The sequence below is a fragment of the Canis lupus genome, chromosome 2 (assembly GCF_011100685.1).
Source record: "Canis lupus familiaris isolate Mischka breed German Shepherd chromosome 2, alternate assembly UU_Cfam_GSD_1.0, whole genome shotgun sequence".
Classification (NCBI taxonomy): domain Eukaryota; kingdom Metazoa; phylum Chordata; class Mammalia; order Carnivora; family Canidae; genus Canis; species Canis lupus.
The window spans coordinates 34,373,102-34,390,710 of record NC_049223.1 but is presented as its reverse complement, the minus strand read 5'-3'; the positions used below and the strand labels follow the sequence as shown (position 1 = coordinate 34,390,710).

Genomic DNA, 17,609 nt, shown 5'->3' with positions numbered 1-17,609 from the left:
GGCGGGCCTCTGGGGTCCTCCCGGGTAAGGGGACAACCGAGGAGGTGGTAATCTCCCTGGCTGTTCCAGCCGCTGGCCGAAGGCAGGGGCACGCCCTGTGTCCCACTCCCACGTTCATAGGACAGTGCCAGAATTCTTTTTCTCTACTCCGCCCTCTCCCCACGTACTCTCCCACTGTCCTGCCCATAAATCGCAGGAGCAAAGGTAGAACGATCCCTCCCGCGCCCCTGCGGGCCGAGAAACCGGGCGCTAAAGCAGTGCAGTCTCGAGCTCCCCCTGCAGAAGCGGCGCTCCTCACTCGGTTCGGGGGTAGAGGGGGCGCGAGAGAGCAAGTGGGCGGGCGTCCTATTCTCCGCATCCTCCTCCAGGTCCTGGCGCGCAGGGTGGGAGCGTCGCGCGGCTCCGCGCTGCGCATCGCGGCCGGCTCGCCGCCTGTCCCCTGCCCTGGCTGGGCCGCCTCCCCCGGCTGCCGGCGGAGGGCTACGAGGCGCTAACGTTACGCTGTTTCCGGTTTTCTAGCGGGCTCTGTTTCCCCTCCCAAGGCGGCGGCGGCGGAGCGGCGGAGCCCCCCAAATGGCCTGGCCAGATGCGGCAGGTTTGCTGCTCAGCGCTGCCGCCGCCGCCACTGGAGAAGGCTCGGTGCAGCAGCTACAGCGACAGCAGCAGCAGCAGCGGCAGCAGCGAGAGGAGCAGCAGCAGCAGCAGCAGCAGCGAGAGGAGCAGCAGCAGCAGCAGCGGCGGCGGCGGCAGCAGCAGCAGGAGCAGCAGCAACAGCAGCATCTCCCGTCCCGCTGCGCCCCCAGAGCCGCGGCCGCCGCAGCAGCCGCAGCCCCGCAGCCCCGCAGCCCGGAGAGCCGCCGCCCGCTCTCGAGCCGCAGCCGCCGGCGGCATGAGGCACGACCCGGCCCCCGGCTTCTCCATGCTGCTCTTCGGTGTGTCGCTCGCTTGCTACTCGCCTAGCCTCAAGTCGGTGCAGGACCAGGCATACAAGGCGCCCGTGGTGGTGGAGGGCAAGGTACAGGGGCTGGCCCCGGCCGGCGGCTCCGGCTCCAACAGCACCCGCGAGCCGCCCGCCTCGGGTCGGGTGGCGCTGGTGAAGGTGCTGGACAAGTGGCCGCTCCGGAGCGGGGGGCTGCAGCGCGAGCAGGTGATCAGCGTGGGCTCCTGTGCGCCGCTCGAAAGGAACCAGCGCTACATCTTTTTCCTGGAGCCCACGGAGCAGCCCTTAGTCTTTAAGACGGCCTTTGCCCCCATCGACACGAACGGCAAAAACCTCAAGAAAGAGGTGGGCAAGATCCTGTGCACTGACTGCGGTGAGTCGCCCCCTCCCTCTGCTAGGGAAAGGGGGGAGGGGCGAGGTGGTGGAAAATGGGGGTGGGGCGGGGAGGTGCTGCAGGTGCCCAGGCCTGGCAGCGCCCGGCTGCTGGGGGGTGGGGCCGCCCCTGGGCAGGGCGCCTGGCCCGGGTGGGTGAGGGGGTTGGGGTCGGGGAGAAGGAGGATCAGGCTCAAAGTGTGCCAGGGGTGGGGGGCGGGGGAAGGCGCTGGCTTGTGCCAGCAGCGATCTGCGGCTGATGTATGGCATGTGGAGCTGGAAAGCTGCCATCATAGCCCAGTAGCGGCAGGAAAAACGGAGAAGTCCGGGTGGTGCTGGCCCGAGGCTCGGTGAGTCAGGAGTGACCCTCGGAGGCCTCGCCTGCCCAGCTCCCACGAGCCTGCCTCATTCCGGCTGGCCAGGGTCTGCAGGAGCAGCTGGCCAGACTCTCAGACGGTGAAGGCCTCCGCTCACAAGTTCTCCCAGGGAATGGTGCCCCCGCCCCCTCCTGCCTCTCCCGGGCTCCGGGTTCTGCTCATCCACACCGCTGGCGCAGGCAGAGTTGGACTTTTTCTGCTACTGTTTTCGTCCTCCGTGTGGCTCGGGGGTTTTCTTCACCGTGATTGCCTATCTGTGCGAGGCGGTGAGCACAGCCTTCTCTTAACCTCTAGGACAAGGGAGCAGACCCATCTTTCGGCTGTTTTCTGAGAGATTTTACTAGATCCGTTGATCGTGATGACAATGACATAGAGTAACAACTTCTGCTGAATGCTGTAAGTTCGAGCTCTGACATCTTACTGGCAGGATGTGTTGACTGCATCTCTCAGCCTTCTGATGTTGGGCGCAGCCCAGGAATGCAGGTGATCAGAAACAAAACACTGAAGTCCCTGGACCTCCGTAGTCAGGAGTGGAGGTCTCGCCTGTCCAAAGTCAAAGACATATCAGCTTACGGGCTTTTGTTTCTCATCTCTGAACCTAGTACTTATTTTTCAGTGAGAAATTTCAAACCACATCGTCCTCATACTGGAGTATTTGGTGCTAGCTTGTCTTGTGGCTATTCCTTTTGTCCCAACTAAGGCTGATTTTGGTGCTTGCTGTGTGACTCTGAGCTGTGTGGTCACTGAATTATGATAGATGTCCTGAACTGTTGTCGAAGTTGGCATGTTTACCAGTTTACCAAGGGGTTCTAGATAGGCTTTGAGAAGCAAAGAATGTGGAACAGCTCATAGGAAGTTTTGCTGCCCTCATCTTTTTAGATCAATGCCTTTGACTTTTTGAAGCTTTCCTCCTCTGACCCCATCCCCCGCCCCTGTCCTTCAAGAGACAAATTTTCAGGTAGTGGTGGCAGTGTATCTGGGCACTATGTTAAACTGTGGCCATTTCAATCAGAAGAATCGTGAAGTATCTTAATAAGGAGGGGAAAACTTTGGTGGTAACAGCAATTTCTCTCTCTGGCGTTGTTCTGAGGAATCCTGTTGACTGCTCTTTAATGTTGATTTCGTGCTCTTAAGTGTTTTCTGACAACAAGTCAGGACCAGTTAGGAATTTCTAATTTTTTATTTTGTAAAGGATTTTATCTGAGATCCTGAGGGGAGCTGTGGAACTGTATTGTGCAGTGGGCAATAGATAGTAAAAACATTTATTGAGCCTTGTCCAAGGACAGCTTCTGTTTTGGTTTTCAGTGTGTTGCTCCTGACTGAACATGCATGGTACACATCACCACATAATCCCTGGTCTGGTCCACTGAGACCCAATGGTCTTTGTCAGATAATCCCTTGTCTTCCTCCTCCTCCTTCTCCCCTTCCCTCTTTAGCAATTATACCTTGTTTGTTTTGGTGAGAGTTTGAGAGTTGAATGTAGAGATCATGAACAATTTGGAGGTCAGAAATACTGTTGTGTGCTTTCAGGTTACGATCACCGTATTTTATTGAAGTAGCATGTGTAGTAGCAGAGTTCTCGGCAAATACTGCAATCCCTGCTAAAGAGAAGGCCCTCCCACCCTGCAAATTGCCAAGGAGCAGGAGTGAGTCTTGAAGTAAACACTTGAGAATGCAAACAATTTGGGTTTGAGTTGATAGCATATAGATCTGTGTCAGTTTGGGAGGGGGCGTTTTATATAAGGGGATTAGAAATTAAAGGACATACTTGTAAGAGGAAATTTATGGAACTGGTGACTAGATGCCAGAGCATAAACTGCATTTTCTTATTTTTTACTATGGGGTTAAGGAAAATATGCACTGGTGATAGTATATTAAATAAGGAAACAAATCATCCTAACTAACCACAACACCTTCCTTGTGCTCAGCAGGAAATAACTAACAAATTCATTTTCTGTTTTCTATCTCTAAAGAAAGCCCTCTGGGCCACAGGGTCATTGGGAACATTTTCTCCTTGGAGCAGATTTGCCCATTGCAAAATAGGGAAACTGGCACTCAGAAACTGTCATCATGCCTGTTATATTGAGCAACTGTGGTTGAATTGTTACTTTGTTTAGCCAGTTTTAGCTCTGAATGTGTCTGAGCTGTGGTTCCTAGGGAGATCATCTAGAAAGGTGTGTATTTTGGTGGGCCAGGACTTTGGGCCAATGCATCATATGAAGGGATATTGAGCTTAAAAGTTAGCACATGCCTCAGTAGCATCAATGAAGGGTCATACCAGACCCTTTCTAGAAAGTCCTTATGAATGGCTAATTTCACTGCCACTGTGTAATATTGATTTGAAGCCTGTGAAGTCTGGCTGGAATAGCAATATCTGCCAGAGGGGTATTTTTATAGATCTCATGTGTATCATTCATCCAAAATTACTACCTCTGGTGGTAAAGAGTTGAGTAAAATCTTTGCATTTCTAAGAAGCTTGCATTCAGGGAGGTGTTTTATGTGCCTTCTGTAGCAGGGAGAGGAAAAAGAGTTAGAAAGGAGGCTTAGGGATTAGCAACTCGGTACAATGCTATAAAAGCATCCTGTTCTGCAAATAGTCCTGCATTTTTTTTTTTTTTTTTAGTCCTGCATTTTTAACAATGGTCGCATATATTTTGGTATAATCACACCCTATCTTGCTGCTTTCCTATATATATGGTTTTAAGCTGTCTCTTTGTTGCATAGACACAGCAGATAGCGTAAAAAAAAATCATTCTTCCTTTGGTACTTTCTGATTTCAGTTTTCTTCCAATGTATAGTATCCTTTGTTGTTAAAGATGGAAAAGGTGTATTCCAGGGGGACTTTACCTTCTTTAGGATAGTTTTTAATTAATTTGACAACTAGATTCACGTATTAGAGAAAGGTGGTTCACAAAAATTGAGTATAGCAAAAGCGACTGCATATTTTTAAAATGCTGTTTATTTAAAGAATCTTTTCTTCTCTAGTCAGCTGGAAACCCAGCTGTGCTGCAGCTTGAAGATGGGAAAGTGAAACTAGTCTAGAAACTGACCATTCCTAGTGGGGAGGACAAGCCTTGGTTATAGATTGAGGGGTAGAATTACCATCATAATGTCATTAGTAGCTGCTTTCCTCAGCAGATTGAAGTTCTTGGGGGGTGGAAACCATATCTTATCTTTGAGGTCCTTTTCCTACCTCTCCTGGCCCCTGATGTTGGTACTGTGCCTGGTGTATACAGAGACTCTCCTAAGTGTCTTTTGAGTGGATAAAGTAAAGTGAAGTTGAAAAAGCAAGGCTCCAGACTAATGCTAAAACAATCTTAACTCTTTCATCTGTGACACCAAGTCTTGTTCTGAAAAACTATTTGATGATTGCCTTTACCTGTCGCTATGGGAACCTTTTTTCCAAAGGATGGTTATCAACTAGAGTACTTAACCACAATGCGCTTCATCATTGTGCTGATTAGTGTTAATGGGATTTGAGTAGAGGAGAATAAAGGTCTTGCTGAAGAGGACCCACCCTTTTTTGTTTTTTGTTTTTTTTTGAGAGTAGATTACCCCTCCCTCACTCTCAAAACAAAAATAAAAATAAAACAACTATCAGTTTGAATTAACAAATATTTTGGGAGCTAGAGAGGGTGGTATATGAACTAAGTAGGTGACTAAGGTGACTAACTTCTTGGTCCCAATCCTATTTTCCATCTTTTATTATCTAGGACATTTTCATCTTATTTTCTCTTTTTTTTTTTTTTTTAAGATTTATTTATTTATTCATGAGAGACACACAGAGAGAGGCAGAGACATAGGCAGAGAGAGAGCAGGCTTCCTGCCATGAGCCAGATGTGGGACTTGATTCCGGATCCCGGGATCACGACCTGAGCCAAAGACTCAACCACTGAGCCACCCAGGGGCCCCTCGTCTTATTTCCCAATAGCAAATGCATTGTTTCTTCCCCCTTTATAAAATTATATTTATATACCTCAATCCAGAAAGTGCATATGAATATGTGGTCCAAAGTCTCCCTCTTAGCCCTGTCCTCAGCTATCTATCCCTAAGGCAATTGAAAAAGAACATATTCTTAAATGTGTACTTTTCTAAAAGCAAAATGTTTGTTAGAGTAGTCTTTATGTTTTTCTCTTAACAGATGGAAAATGTTAATTTTGCCACTAAGTCAATTTTATGGTAAATTCTTCCCAAGTAATATATATATATATATATATATATATACACACAATATATGTGTATATATTATATATAAAATATACACGTATATATTACATATATGTGTATGTTATATATATATAGAAATATATATATATAACATATATATATATATATACTTGATTTTTTAACCTAACTCAAGATCTTAATCACTACCCCCACTTCACAAATAGAACCCTAGGGTCAGGAATAAAAATACCAAGTTGTTTTCAGATACTTTGCCATTAAGAAGTTTTCTGTGACAGTGGATTTTGTGATGAGTCGTAACTGGAATCATTGAATAGATGGAAGGATTTGTCACTGAGCTTCAGGGCAGCAGATCTGCCCTTACAGCAATTCCTACTGTTTCACACTCTTGATAATCTCACAACAGAATCCACGTGAAAAATCATATGATTCCATATGTGGAAAGAGAAAACCCCACAGTGCGGGATTGCTTTGATTTTTCATTTAGAAGTCAAGACAAAGACTCCAGTTGCTGATGAAGAGTTTGATTTTGACCATATTCCTATACTGCTGGTACAATTCTAGGAGGAATTATCCACTTGAATACTACTTTGAAGTACCTTTAAGGTAACCGATTTGAAAGCGGTGTTAAAATTTCAGAGTATCAGGAAATTGCCACTTGAATACTTGGGAAAAAAAGCAAATATGGAAATGGAAATGGTGGAAGGTTCTAACCCTCTAAATCCTGGTGGCTTAGTGGCATCTGGCAATTTTGCACCTTGATTTGGAAAAGGAACGATGGTATCAATGTCCCCTGTGCTGTCTTTTAACCACTTGTTCTGGGGTCTTTTGAAGGTCTGAAGTGGTGGTAATATAATTTGAACCAAAAATAAAATAGTTTTCCCTCCAGGTTTTGAGTTTGGAAGGCATGTGTTTGAAATGGGGGATTTTTGTCTTACTTGTTTCTAGTAATTAACCTTCTCTTCCCACTCACTTATTGGAATTAGCACATAGAAATAAGGTCAGTTTATGAATTTCAAGAGACATATAGCGAACTCTTTAGAAAACTGGGGAAGGTAGGTGAATTGACTGTGGAAGTGCTAGCTTATGACAAGTTTGTGAAATTAGACTCCTTTTTTTAAAAAAGATTTTATTTATTTATTCATGAGAGACACAGAGAAAGAGAGAGGCAGAGACACAGGCAGAGGGAGAAGCAGGATCCATGCAGGGAGCCCGACGTGAGACTAGATCCCGGGACCCCAGGATCACATCCCCGGCTGAAGACAGGCGCTAAACCGCAGAGCCACCTAGGGATCCCCTAGACTCCTTTAAAAACAGCAATGCACCCAAGTGAATCTTGGTGTGCTTGGAGCTCCACGTGCTATATGGGACCTGTAGCAAACCTGGAGGATGATTACAAGGCATTACAATGACATGCAAGAGGACATCCTGTACTCGGCAAAGAGCTGCAAAGCTTTTGCAATCTGGGGTCAAAAGACCGAGATTCACATTGATGGAGAGCATCCACTGTTAATCAGCTGTAATATTTTTTGGTAATTATGAAACGGGGTTAAGTTAAAGAACCTTCTTTCTCTGGCTAGTTGAGTCTGGTCAAGTGTGGCATCTGAACTCCATTCTGCAGCAGCATTCCCTTCCCATTCTGTGCTTATAGTGAGATCCAAGTAGCCTCTCCAGGGACCTTCTCTGGGACAGAGCCTGTTACCTCCTCCCTTTGTCCCTGTTCAGGACCTGATTGTGCTGCTTGCCTCCTGGGGTGGGCTGGAGGTAGGTGGTTAATACTGCTTTTAGCCTTGTAGATCTCCAGAGTGGTGGGGAATCTATCCTAGAGGTTTCTATATTCTACTAGAAAACTCCCTCCCCCAAAATGTGATGTTCAGGTTGCTTTTTATTCTGTCTTCAGAAACAGAATCTTTAATGGTTCTCCTTTGCTTTTTCATAGATTTCCTGCCTTGTGCTGATGACATTGGCTTACCCCTCCTCTTCCCTCCCTGATCTGTTTATTCAGACTGAGGATCTATCTTTGTCCTTTGGGCTAGGATGTTTTACTTCGTCTCGATCTTGATATTGGTCCAACTAACAGAAGCCGAACTGAGCTAACAGTCCTCAGAAGTGAGTGAGAGGAGGGCAGCCCGGGTGGCTCAGCGGTTTAGCTCCTGCCTTCGGCCCAGGGCGTGATCCTGGAGATCCAGGATGGAGTCCCACATCAGGCTCCCTGCGTGGAGTCTGCTTCTCCCTCTGCCCGTGTCTCTGCCTTTCTCTCTCTCTCTCTCATTAATAAATAAATAAAATCTCAAAAAAATAAAGAACTAGGTACTTCAGGGTAGTTGTATCAGACACAATCCCTGTCATCAAGTGGTTTACAGTCTAGAAGGACGAAGATAGAGCAGCACTTTAGTCCAGAGTACAGTAAATGCCATAAGATATACTAGCATAGTGCTTTGGGGAGTAGAGGAATCATCTTAGCGAAAAAGAAGATCTTAGAGGAGTAAACAAAGTTTCTTGGAGAAGTAGTTTGAGATGGGATTCTAATATTCAGAGATAGTTGAGGTACAGATGGTATAGGGATAGACTGAGAGGGACTGATTAAATTAAAGGAGAGAGCAGCATTTTCTTTAGTAGAGGGGTATGCTTATAGTATACAAAATAACCAGAATGAAAGAAAGAACTGGATGAGGAGTCTGGAGAGGTCGGAGATGGTAATATTTTCAACTGTCATGAATGCTAGGCTGTTGACTTTATTTGTAATTATACAAGTAGTATTTGAAGGCTTATGTTAAAAAAGCTATTCAGTAATGTTTTGTAGTTATCAGTGAATGAGTCTTCCACATACTGTGTTAAATTTATCCCTAAGTATTTCATGTTTTCTGGATGCTACTGTTAAGGGTATTTTTTTTGTTTTCCAGTGATTAATTGCTAGCATATAGAAAGATAATTTGTAAAATATTGGCTTTGTATCCTGTGACCTTAATAAATTCGCTTATTAGTTCTAGTAATTTGCATAGGTTTCTTCGGATTCCTTTCTCTATGTACATGACTAAGTTGTCAGTGAAAAAAAGACAGTTTTACTTTTTCCTTTTTAATCTGTCTTTATTTCTTTTTCTTTCCTTATTGCACTGGCTAGGGCTGCCAGGGACAATGTTGAATAGAGCAATGAGGACAAACAACCTTGTTCTATCATGGTGGAAAGCATTTGGACTTTTGCTATTTTTTTATTATTTTTAAATTTATTTTTATCTATTTGTGAGAGACACAGAGAGAGAGACAGAGACATAGGCAGAGGGAGAAGCAGGCTTCCTGGGGGGTGCCCAATGCAGGACTCGATCCCAGGACCCCGGGATCACAACCTGAGCTGAAGGCAGATGTTCAACCACTGAGTTACCCAGGTGCCCCTCAGACTTTCACTATTAATTACAAAGTTAGCTGAAGATTTTTTGTATGGTGTAATGACTAAGAATTTGGGCTCCACAGCAATATGGACCTGAGTTTGGAAACCATCTTCTGCATTTTCTAGCCAGGTGATAATTGGGTCAATTATTGCTTGTGTCTTAGTTTCCTATAAAATGGGGATAATGATAGCACTTAATAGAATAGCTGTTAGTATTAAATGAGATAATACATGTAGAATGATTAACACGCACCCAGTAATAAATGTTTAAGAAAAGTTAATTATTAACAAAATCTTATTAGACCAATGTGAGCAGGAAGGCTAGTAAGTGAAGATTTTAAGTTCTAGAAGGGGACTATACAGGCAGGCAAAGGGGAAAATTTCACTAGCCACTATTTTTTATAAAAGATTTTATCTATTTATTCATAAGAGACAGAGAGAGAGAGAGAGAGAGGCAGAGACATAGGCAGAGGGAGAAGCCCAATGTGGGAGTCAATCTCAGGACTGTGGGATCACTCCCTGAGCCGAAGGCAGACGCTCAACCGCTGAACACCCCCCAGGTGTCCCCACCCACTATATTTTAACCCAGGTGTTCCTGTTTATTTCAGCTGAGAGTCCCTGACCTGGGCTGGCGGAGGTGGTGAGAAGAGAGTGGGTTATATATATAGATTCAGTGTAGGGAAGTTTATGTGAGTTCAGGGTATGAATGCTGATCCTGTGGAGGTCCCTAGTAGGCTGTCAGTCTTGATGTATCCATGGGTCTCTGTTTGTCAATATTCCAAGAATCTCACAGATAGGTACTGCTTTTCTCAGTTTCACAAATGGAAAGACTATGATCCATACTCCAAAGTGTCCCTTTTCCAAATCTCAGCATGCTTGTGGGGTCACTCAAGAGTCCAAGATCTGAAGTCCTGCCAGGCATGCTTTTTAACTATCACAGTCTCATCTGTTATTAGGAGGAGCTGCTCAAAGTCCCTGGAAATTGGTGGAAAGTGTCTTTTTCCTTACCTCCCCTCCCCCAAAGAAAGCAGGTTTCTGACTCATCCTGCTTTGATTTAGGGGTTTCCAGCGCTGGGGAGAGATTCACACTGCTTCATTCATACTCTTTCCTTGTTTCTATACTGGGTTGGTGTGGATCTAGTGGCTGAACAGGGTCAGAGGGGTAGAGGTGTGGGCATGTAACAGGTGGCCTTTTTGGAGTTTGTGGGGCTTAATTTTAATTGTACCTAATTGATTGACATGTGGAACCTGAAGAAAGTATGAATCTTTGCTCCTTAAATATTTGTGGGACTACTCCTCGCTTTGGCTTCTTCCTCTAAATATTTGTCAGGTATTGTTAACCCTCAGATCCTGGGCTGGCTGCATGTCCCTAAACTCATATTCTCCCATTATTTTCTTATTCTTACAGTTTTAGTATTTATGGCCTGTACCATGTATATGACACTTATTATTTAATGCCAAGCATTGTTAATTACCTTTTGATGGGTCAGTATCTTATTTCCTTCACCTGATAGTAAGATCTTTGGGGGCAGTATCTTAATATATGATAGAATAAATATTTGGTTGGTGGCTATTGCCAAGAAAGAAGGGGGTGAGTGGGTCCTTTTGCTTTTTCTACTGACCACTTTTGCCCTAGACTCAAGGTTCCTCAAATGACAGCCCAGACTAAGGGAATAGAGCAATCATAGAAAGTATCCTCAGACATTTTGAGAAAGGGCAGAATTTGGCTTCTCTGTTATGTTTTCGTTCAGTTTTTTTTTCCTTGATAGTTTGTAGCATTTTGCGGGTAACTCTTCTCAAGTTGTAGAATTATGATTAGGTGGTTTTCCTCACACATGTTAATATTTTGGCTTGTGTTTCCTTTCTGTCTTTTGGTTAGTTGGCAATCTGCAAAAAGTTCTCCAGTTTCACTTGCCAGAGGAGCTTTTTGGATGTTCCCCATTCGGGTTTTTCACTGAGGTGTCCACTTGGACTTGGTTACTTTACCTGTTCATGCTTCAGGCTGAATACCTTGAGAGGTAAGAGGTATGACCAGGTGTCATTTGTAGTAAGCTGAGGCCACCAATTAGCTGTTGTTGTATCTCTTTGCCCTAGTAGACAGCTTGGGGGCTTCTGGAGGCTAGGACTAGTTCTTATATCATATTTGTTTCCTAAAAGGGTAAGGAAAGAGGGAACCCAGTGTTTCTTCATGTCTCTCTTTGGCATTCATTCTTTACCATATCCTTAAAATGAGGCATTTTCTTTTATATCTGCTTGGCTAATGTATTAGGTAAGGGTTGGGGGTGGCTCTCAGGAGGAGTTTCTCTTCTAGCTCCGAGTGCCTAAGGACTACCAGCTGCCACTTTGCACAAGGCTGTGACACCCAGCTTCCTCGAGTCAATCCCTTCCACTGATGCCTGTGGCCATAAGTATAATCTCAGTACAGGTATCCCTCTACAGTTCCTTAGGCCAGTGATGAATTTTGCAAACACTGCTCAACTGATGACTCTGTTTTGGAGGAATTTTGTATGGTTTTGGAGAGGAAGGTTTATTTACCATTTGGGATGGAACAAGTAAATTAAGTAGATCTATCATGTATGGCTTCCTGTCTCTGAATGCAAAAAAGAACAGCAAGCCTGCATCCAGTGCAACTTTCCTAGTATTGTTATTGGTTGATTGGATTTCAGGGAACAAAATAATAAAAAGAAGAATTTTTTAAAAAGGAAGGAACAAGTCTCAGACCACAATGTGATCCAGCTATCATAGAGTAAAGCTAAGGCCCATAAGTGAAGAGTCTCTTTCAAAAGACACGGGGGCTTCCAAAGGCAGCCTGTGTGCTGCTTACTTAGTTGGTTTCTTTTTTTTTTTTTTTTTTAAAGATTTTATTTATTTATTAGCAACACAGAGAGAGAGAGAGAGGCAGAGAGACACAGGCAGAAGGAGAAGCAGGCTCCATGCAGGGAGCCCGACGTGGGACTCGATCCTGGGTCTCCAGGATCACACCCTGGGCTGCAGACGGCGCCAAACCGCTGCGCCACCGGGGCTGCCCTGGTTTCCTTTTCATAGTCTATTCATGTGGCTTTACGTTTGAGAACCTCTTACTTGGGGTTCCAACTCTCCAACCTTACCCCTCTGTACTCTCTACTTAGGTCTGCTGTTATACTTGCTTTTGTCATCATTGTAATAGCTGATCCTCAGCACCTATTCCCAAGAACAAGAGAAGTTTCCAGAAGTTTCTAGTGCAAACTTTCCAACTCTTTCTTGGACTTTAGGTCTGATGGACCTAGTGGAAAGATAATGAACAAGGCTTGTGAGAGGGACCTATGAGATTAGAGTGACATATGACAAATCTGGCCGAGTTCCTCTCAGGTCTAGTTCTGTTTTTTTTGTTTTTTTGTTTTTTTCCAAGAAAGCCTCTCCCATACTTACAGGTTTCATTTGCAAAAGGGAACACTTTCTCCAAAACAGCTAGTAACATTCACGGGGCCTCCTAGTGACATGTATGTGAAATTGTCTTGGCCAAGTACCAGTAGTAATCCTTTCAGATGGCACCTCCAAGGCTGGGCTACTGGGAAAGAATCTAACTTGTACATTGAAGGGAGGCACACAGATGGCCCCCAGATTAGGAGGGAGCTTCCTGTCTTTGTTTCTCATTATGCAAATTATCTGAGTAGGTTTCTACTGTGCATGGTCTGCGCTCATCTAACCGAGAGGGTGAATGCGAGCAGGAGCTGAGACTAGTTCCCTTGGGAATATTGCTTTTCCCGTCTGCCAGTTATTACCCCCCCCCCCCCGCCCCCACAACCCCTGCAGCTTCTACTTTGCCCCACACTGCATGTGGGCTCCTGGCTTCTTCTGTGTGATGTCACAGCCTCAGGGCCTCTGGGTGAATGAGCCTTAGGCCTGGAGCTTGTTGTACAGCATGAGGATTAAAGGCATTGTTTTAGATTCCTTATGTGAAGGAATCACATCAAGTGGATAAAAAGGTCATAGAGATTGATGGTCTTCAATAGGTCACGCTCCCAAACCATATTTTTTTAAACTGAGTATGCAAGCTTACTTTCCTCATCTCTCAAGTTAAATAATAGCCTAGTCATTTCAGAGGAGGGGTGCATGTCGTCATTGGTTTTTGTTTTTTTTTAAGATTTTATTTATTTGAGGGAGAGAGAGAGCAGGGGGAGGGGCAGAGGGAGAAGCAGACTCCCCGCTGAGCAGGGAGGCAGGGAGTCTCCCCACCCCATCCAAACTCGGGGCTCTATCCCGGACCCTGAGATCATGACCTGAGCCGAAGTCAGGGGAGTAACTGACTGAGCCCCCCAGACACTCTTAACGCCCCCAACACTCATGCCATCACTGTAAGAGGAAAGTAGAAATGGACAATAGTGCTGCTCGGGCCCCAGGTCTCTGAGGGCAATCCTCTGTGGGTACTACTCTCTATTCTATGGGTCAGAGATTCCTTTCTGTGGAAGGGTTTGTGACTGACACCTGTGAGTCTGGGGAACGGCTCATGGCTGGATGGCTGTGGACCCATTCACCCTTAAAGATGGAATCCGCTCTGTGGATCCTGCCATGGGTTTGTCCGGTGATGCTGTGAGTGCGGGGTTTGGTTCTTTCCTGTCGCACTTCCTTCTTCTGTCGTTCCATCATTAGCTCTTCTCTGGACCATCTTGGGAAGGGGTACAGTTCCTAAGGGGCTGTCCTTGGTTCTCAGTGAATGGTTTCTGTTCTGAAGTTTCAACTGCTTATTGCATCACAGTTAAGACAGCATGCTCCAGAGCCGACTTTGAATCCTGGCTCTGTGACTTACTAGCTGTATAACTTTGGGCAAATTAATTAACCTCTTTTTGGCTCCGGTTCCCCACCTATAAGATGGGGCTAATAATAGTACCTACCTCATGACACCAGGGTAAGCTTTCAGCGAGTTCCTCCTCCACATAAAGTGCTCCAAAAAGTACCTGCTTGGAGACAGCCTTCAATGCAGGCTAGCAGAAATTACTTTTATTGACATGTCTGTTGTTATAGAAAGAAAATGTTGGATTCAGGCTGATTTTTATTGAAATCTTGGCTATGTTCCCCTACCAGCTATGGGAACTTGGGAAAAGTTGCTTAATTTTTTGGAGTCCCTGTTTCCAATTGCCTGTGGCATATTGTTTTAGGCATCTGTTGCTGAGTAAAAAAAACTGCCCCAAAATGCAGTGGCTTCAAGCAGCAATACTTCTTTGTCATTATCTCTCATTGTCCTGGGGATTGACTGGGCTCAGCTAGGAGGTTAGTATCTTTCATGTAAATTTTGGTCACAGGGTGGCCAAGCAGTCAGTCAGTAGTGAGACTGCGTCACTTCAGAGTTTCCTCTGGCCATGTTTAGAAGTTATTGCTGGCTGTTCTCATCTGGGAGCTTAGTTGGAGTTCAGGGCAGGGGATTTTGCCTGGGAGCATCCCAAGAGAGAGCCAGGTAAAAGCAGAGTTGTGTTTTATAATCTAGCCTCAGAAGTCACTTCTACTATATTTTGTCTGTTAGAAGAGAGTTAGTGACTAAGCCCTGACTAGGTTCAAGGGGAGCAGAATTAGACTACTTCTTGGTGGAAGGATTGTCAAAGACTTCATGAATATGTTTTGAAACCGTTACAGTCTGCTTTCTTCTTTTCTTTTTAAAATTTATTTGAGAGAGAGAGAGAGAGAGAGAAAGGGAGAGGGAAGAGAGAATCCCAAGCAGATTCTGCACTGAGCGCAGAGCCAGACACAAGGCTTGATCTCACAACCTTGAGATCATGACCTGAGCTGAAACCAAGAGTTGACCGCTTAACTGATAGGTGCCCCTATGGTGTGCTTTCTGTTCACAAACTATTTTTTTTAAAGATTTTATTTATTTATTCATGAGAGACACAGAGAGAGAGAGAGAGAGAGAGGCAGAGACACAGGCAGAGGGAGAAGCAGGCTCCATGCAGGGAGCCCGACGTGGGACTTGATCCAGGGTCCCCAGGATCATGCCCTGGGCTGAAGGCAGTGCTAAACACCTAAGCCACCCGGGCTGCCCCTGTTCACAAACTATTGATGTGAAAAATACACTCGTCCTCACCTGAAATCGTCCTCCTTCAAAAAAGTCTCATCTATTATGGCAGCAGGCTCAAGCTTAGGGGCCAGGGTCTCATCCTCTAAGTCAGGTGTAGGTACAGATGAGGTTTTTCTAAGGCAGTTCCTTGGGTACAGCCACTTGAGTCTTGCTCCTCCTGACGTGAAGAGGTGAACTATAGAAACAAATTATCTGACTCCGCACTGCCAACCCTCCACTACCATATAATGCTGGAATAGATGTAGGGTGACTGCTATAGATGCAGGGTGACCACTATAGATGCCCCCTTTTAAAAATTGGTAATACTTAAACATTGACTTTTTCCTAGTCTGGGATCCAGTCTGGAATCTCCTATCACATTTAGCTGTCATGTCTCCTTGGCCTTCTCTCTGAGGTAGACATTTCCATTTAGAAAGGGGGAAGCAGCAGCCACTAGTGCATCAGCAGTTCTGAGATCCAGCCTGGCACATGAATAGGCTCAGTCCTACTGTCTGGGAATGATTCTCTACCATTCTTGGTTCTACCCTATGGGCTCCTGGTTTTGCCCCCCTAAATTATCCTTTTTTTTTCCCATAAAATATGGCTTGTGTCTGCAGCTAAGGACTTTTCTCAGTGTTCTGTGTTCTTTGAGGTGATGATCACTCAGGTGCAGCTCCAAGAGGAGACACAGGAAAGACAAAACACACTCAAGGGTTACTATACTCACAGATCCTAGATGGATCTGGATCAAGAGGAAGTACCACGTTTTGGGCAGGTAGGCAGAAGACAGAAAAGCACAGACCACAAGAGGCCAGAAACCTTACTGGGATTTCCTTGGGAATGAGAGAGCCAGGGCAGGGAGAATTGTTTCAGGCCAGTTTGAATAATTCTGGTGGACTCTAAGCTTTAAGAGTGGTGCCTGCTTGCCTGATCCCTGGTCCTAGGATGATTAAGGGGCAGATAGAGGAGGTATGGCTCTGAATTGGTTAGTTTGCATATCAAAGGCATGCTCCTGGTTGAATCCTTTGTTATCTCTAAGAGGTGGCTAGCCCTGATGGGGCAGCATCTCCAGACAGAAAGGGTTTTTAAGATGTCAAACCTTCATGTTATCTAGAAAACAAAAACTATATTATAGTAGCCTCAGCCTGCTTCCTACTTATAGATGTTTGGGGGCTCAAAGGCTTTTCATCTTGCAGTGCTGGGTCCCTTTTAGACCGTGTTCTGGCTAGTACACTTCTTTTTCAGAATGTGTGGTTTGCCTATGAATCTTATTAGGGTTCACAGCGTTAGACAAAAGCCATGCTCTCAGATCTTACCAAGATAAGCTCTTCTCTGCCTTGAGCTCCCTGTGGGCTGCTGTACGACAACACCCTTCAGATTAGTGTAATCCCTGTTCTTGAATGGAAAGGACCTGGGAGGCATGTCCTTAAGATCATTAGAGGGCCTCTTATCTGTCTCAAAGTTTCTTTAAGACATTGCTTTTTTAAACATTTTTCTGAGGTCTTAACAAAGAATGGACAAGGGATGAGGAGGCATTCAGAATGCCTCAAACTGAATTCATTATTCCCTTACCGCATCCTATGTTGTATAGGAGTGTCCATCTTAGGTAGTGACACTGATCTAGTCTTCAAGACCATCAGGAACCTCAAAATTGGTCATCTTTGCTTCCTTTCTTGCCTTCACCCCTGTGTCTAGTACATGGTCAAGTTCATGGCAATTTTTACTACTGCAGAGTGTCTTCAATCCAATTCTTTTCATTCATGATGCTCTAGTTGGGTAGTTGAATGTCACCTACCCTGTCATAGTAGCTGCTAAATGGAATTTCCCATTTTCAGAGTCTCCACTCTCTTCTATCATCTTGCCTGGAACGAGCTTTCTAAAGCAAAGTAATTATGGCTGCCCAACCCAGAAGTCTTCATTAGCTTCTTATTGCTTGTAGAATAAAGTGAAAATGTCTTCACATGACATGAAGGGCCTTCCACCGTTTGGCCCCCCACTACCTTTAAGCTTGGCAGCCTGCTTGGCCATCCTTATTCTTTGCTGTAGTCAGGATGTACTGTTTTGAAAATTTGGGAGACATTTTGCCTTTTTTCCTCCTTAGTGCTTTTGTGCATTCTGTTTCCTTGGCTTGGTATGCTTTTCCTTTCTTTCTCAGCTGCTAGCCTCCTCGTCCTTCAGAGTTCAGCTCAGATCCCACTTCTCAAAGCCTTTTCTGATCCCCTCAGTCTGAATGAATCACGGCTTCCTTTATGTTTCTGTAGCAGTTCATAGCCCTTCTGTAATCGTAGCAGTCTATTCTATCATTTAGCCTCATTAGAGAGG

The 17,609-nt window shown here is 45.1% G+C and overlaps 1 protein-coding gene across 6 annotated transcripts in view; it reads left to right on the top strand.

Moving 5' to 3' along the window:
- The window catches only part of NRG2 (neuregulin 2), a 246,465-nt gene that overhangs the window by 66,800 nt on the left and 162,056 nt on the right, over window positions 1-17,609 (top strand). For 5 of the 6 annotated variants that reach the window (XM_038530316.1, XM_038530315.1, XM_038530311.1 and 2 more), the window contains one exon: window positions 520-1,313. In XM_038530316.1, the coding sequence (XP_038386244.1) occupies window positions 587-1,313 (727 nt within the window). In that variant the 5' untranslated portion in view covers window positions 520-586. Of the gene's footprint in view, window positions 1-519; window positions 1,314-17,609 lie in introns of those variants that run through there. The other variant, XM_038530313.1, reaches the window with a different exon arrangement.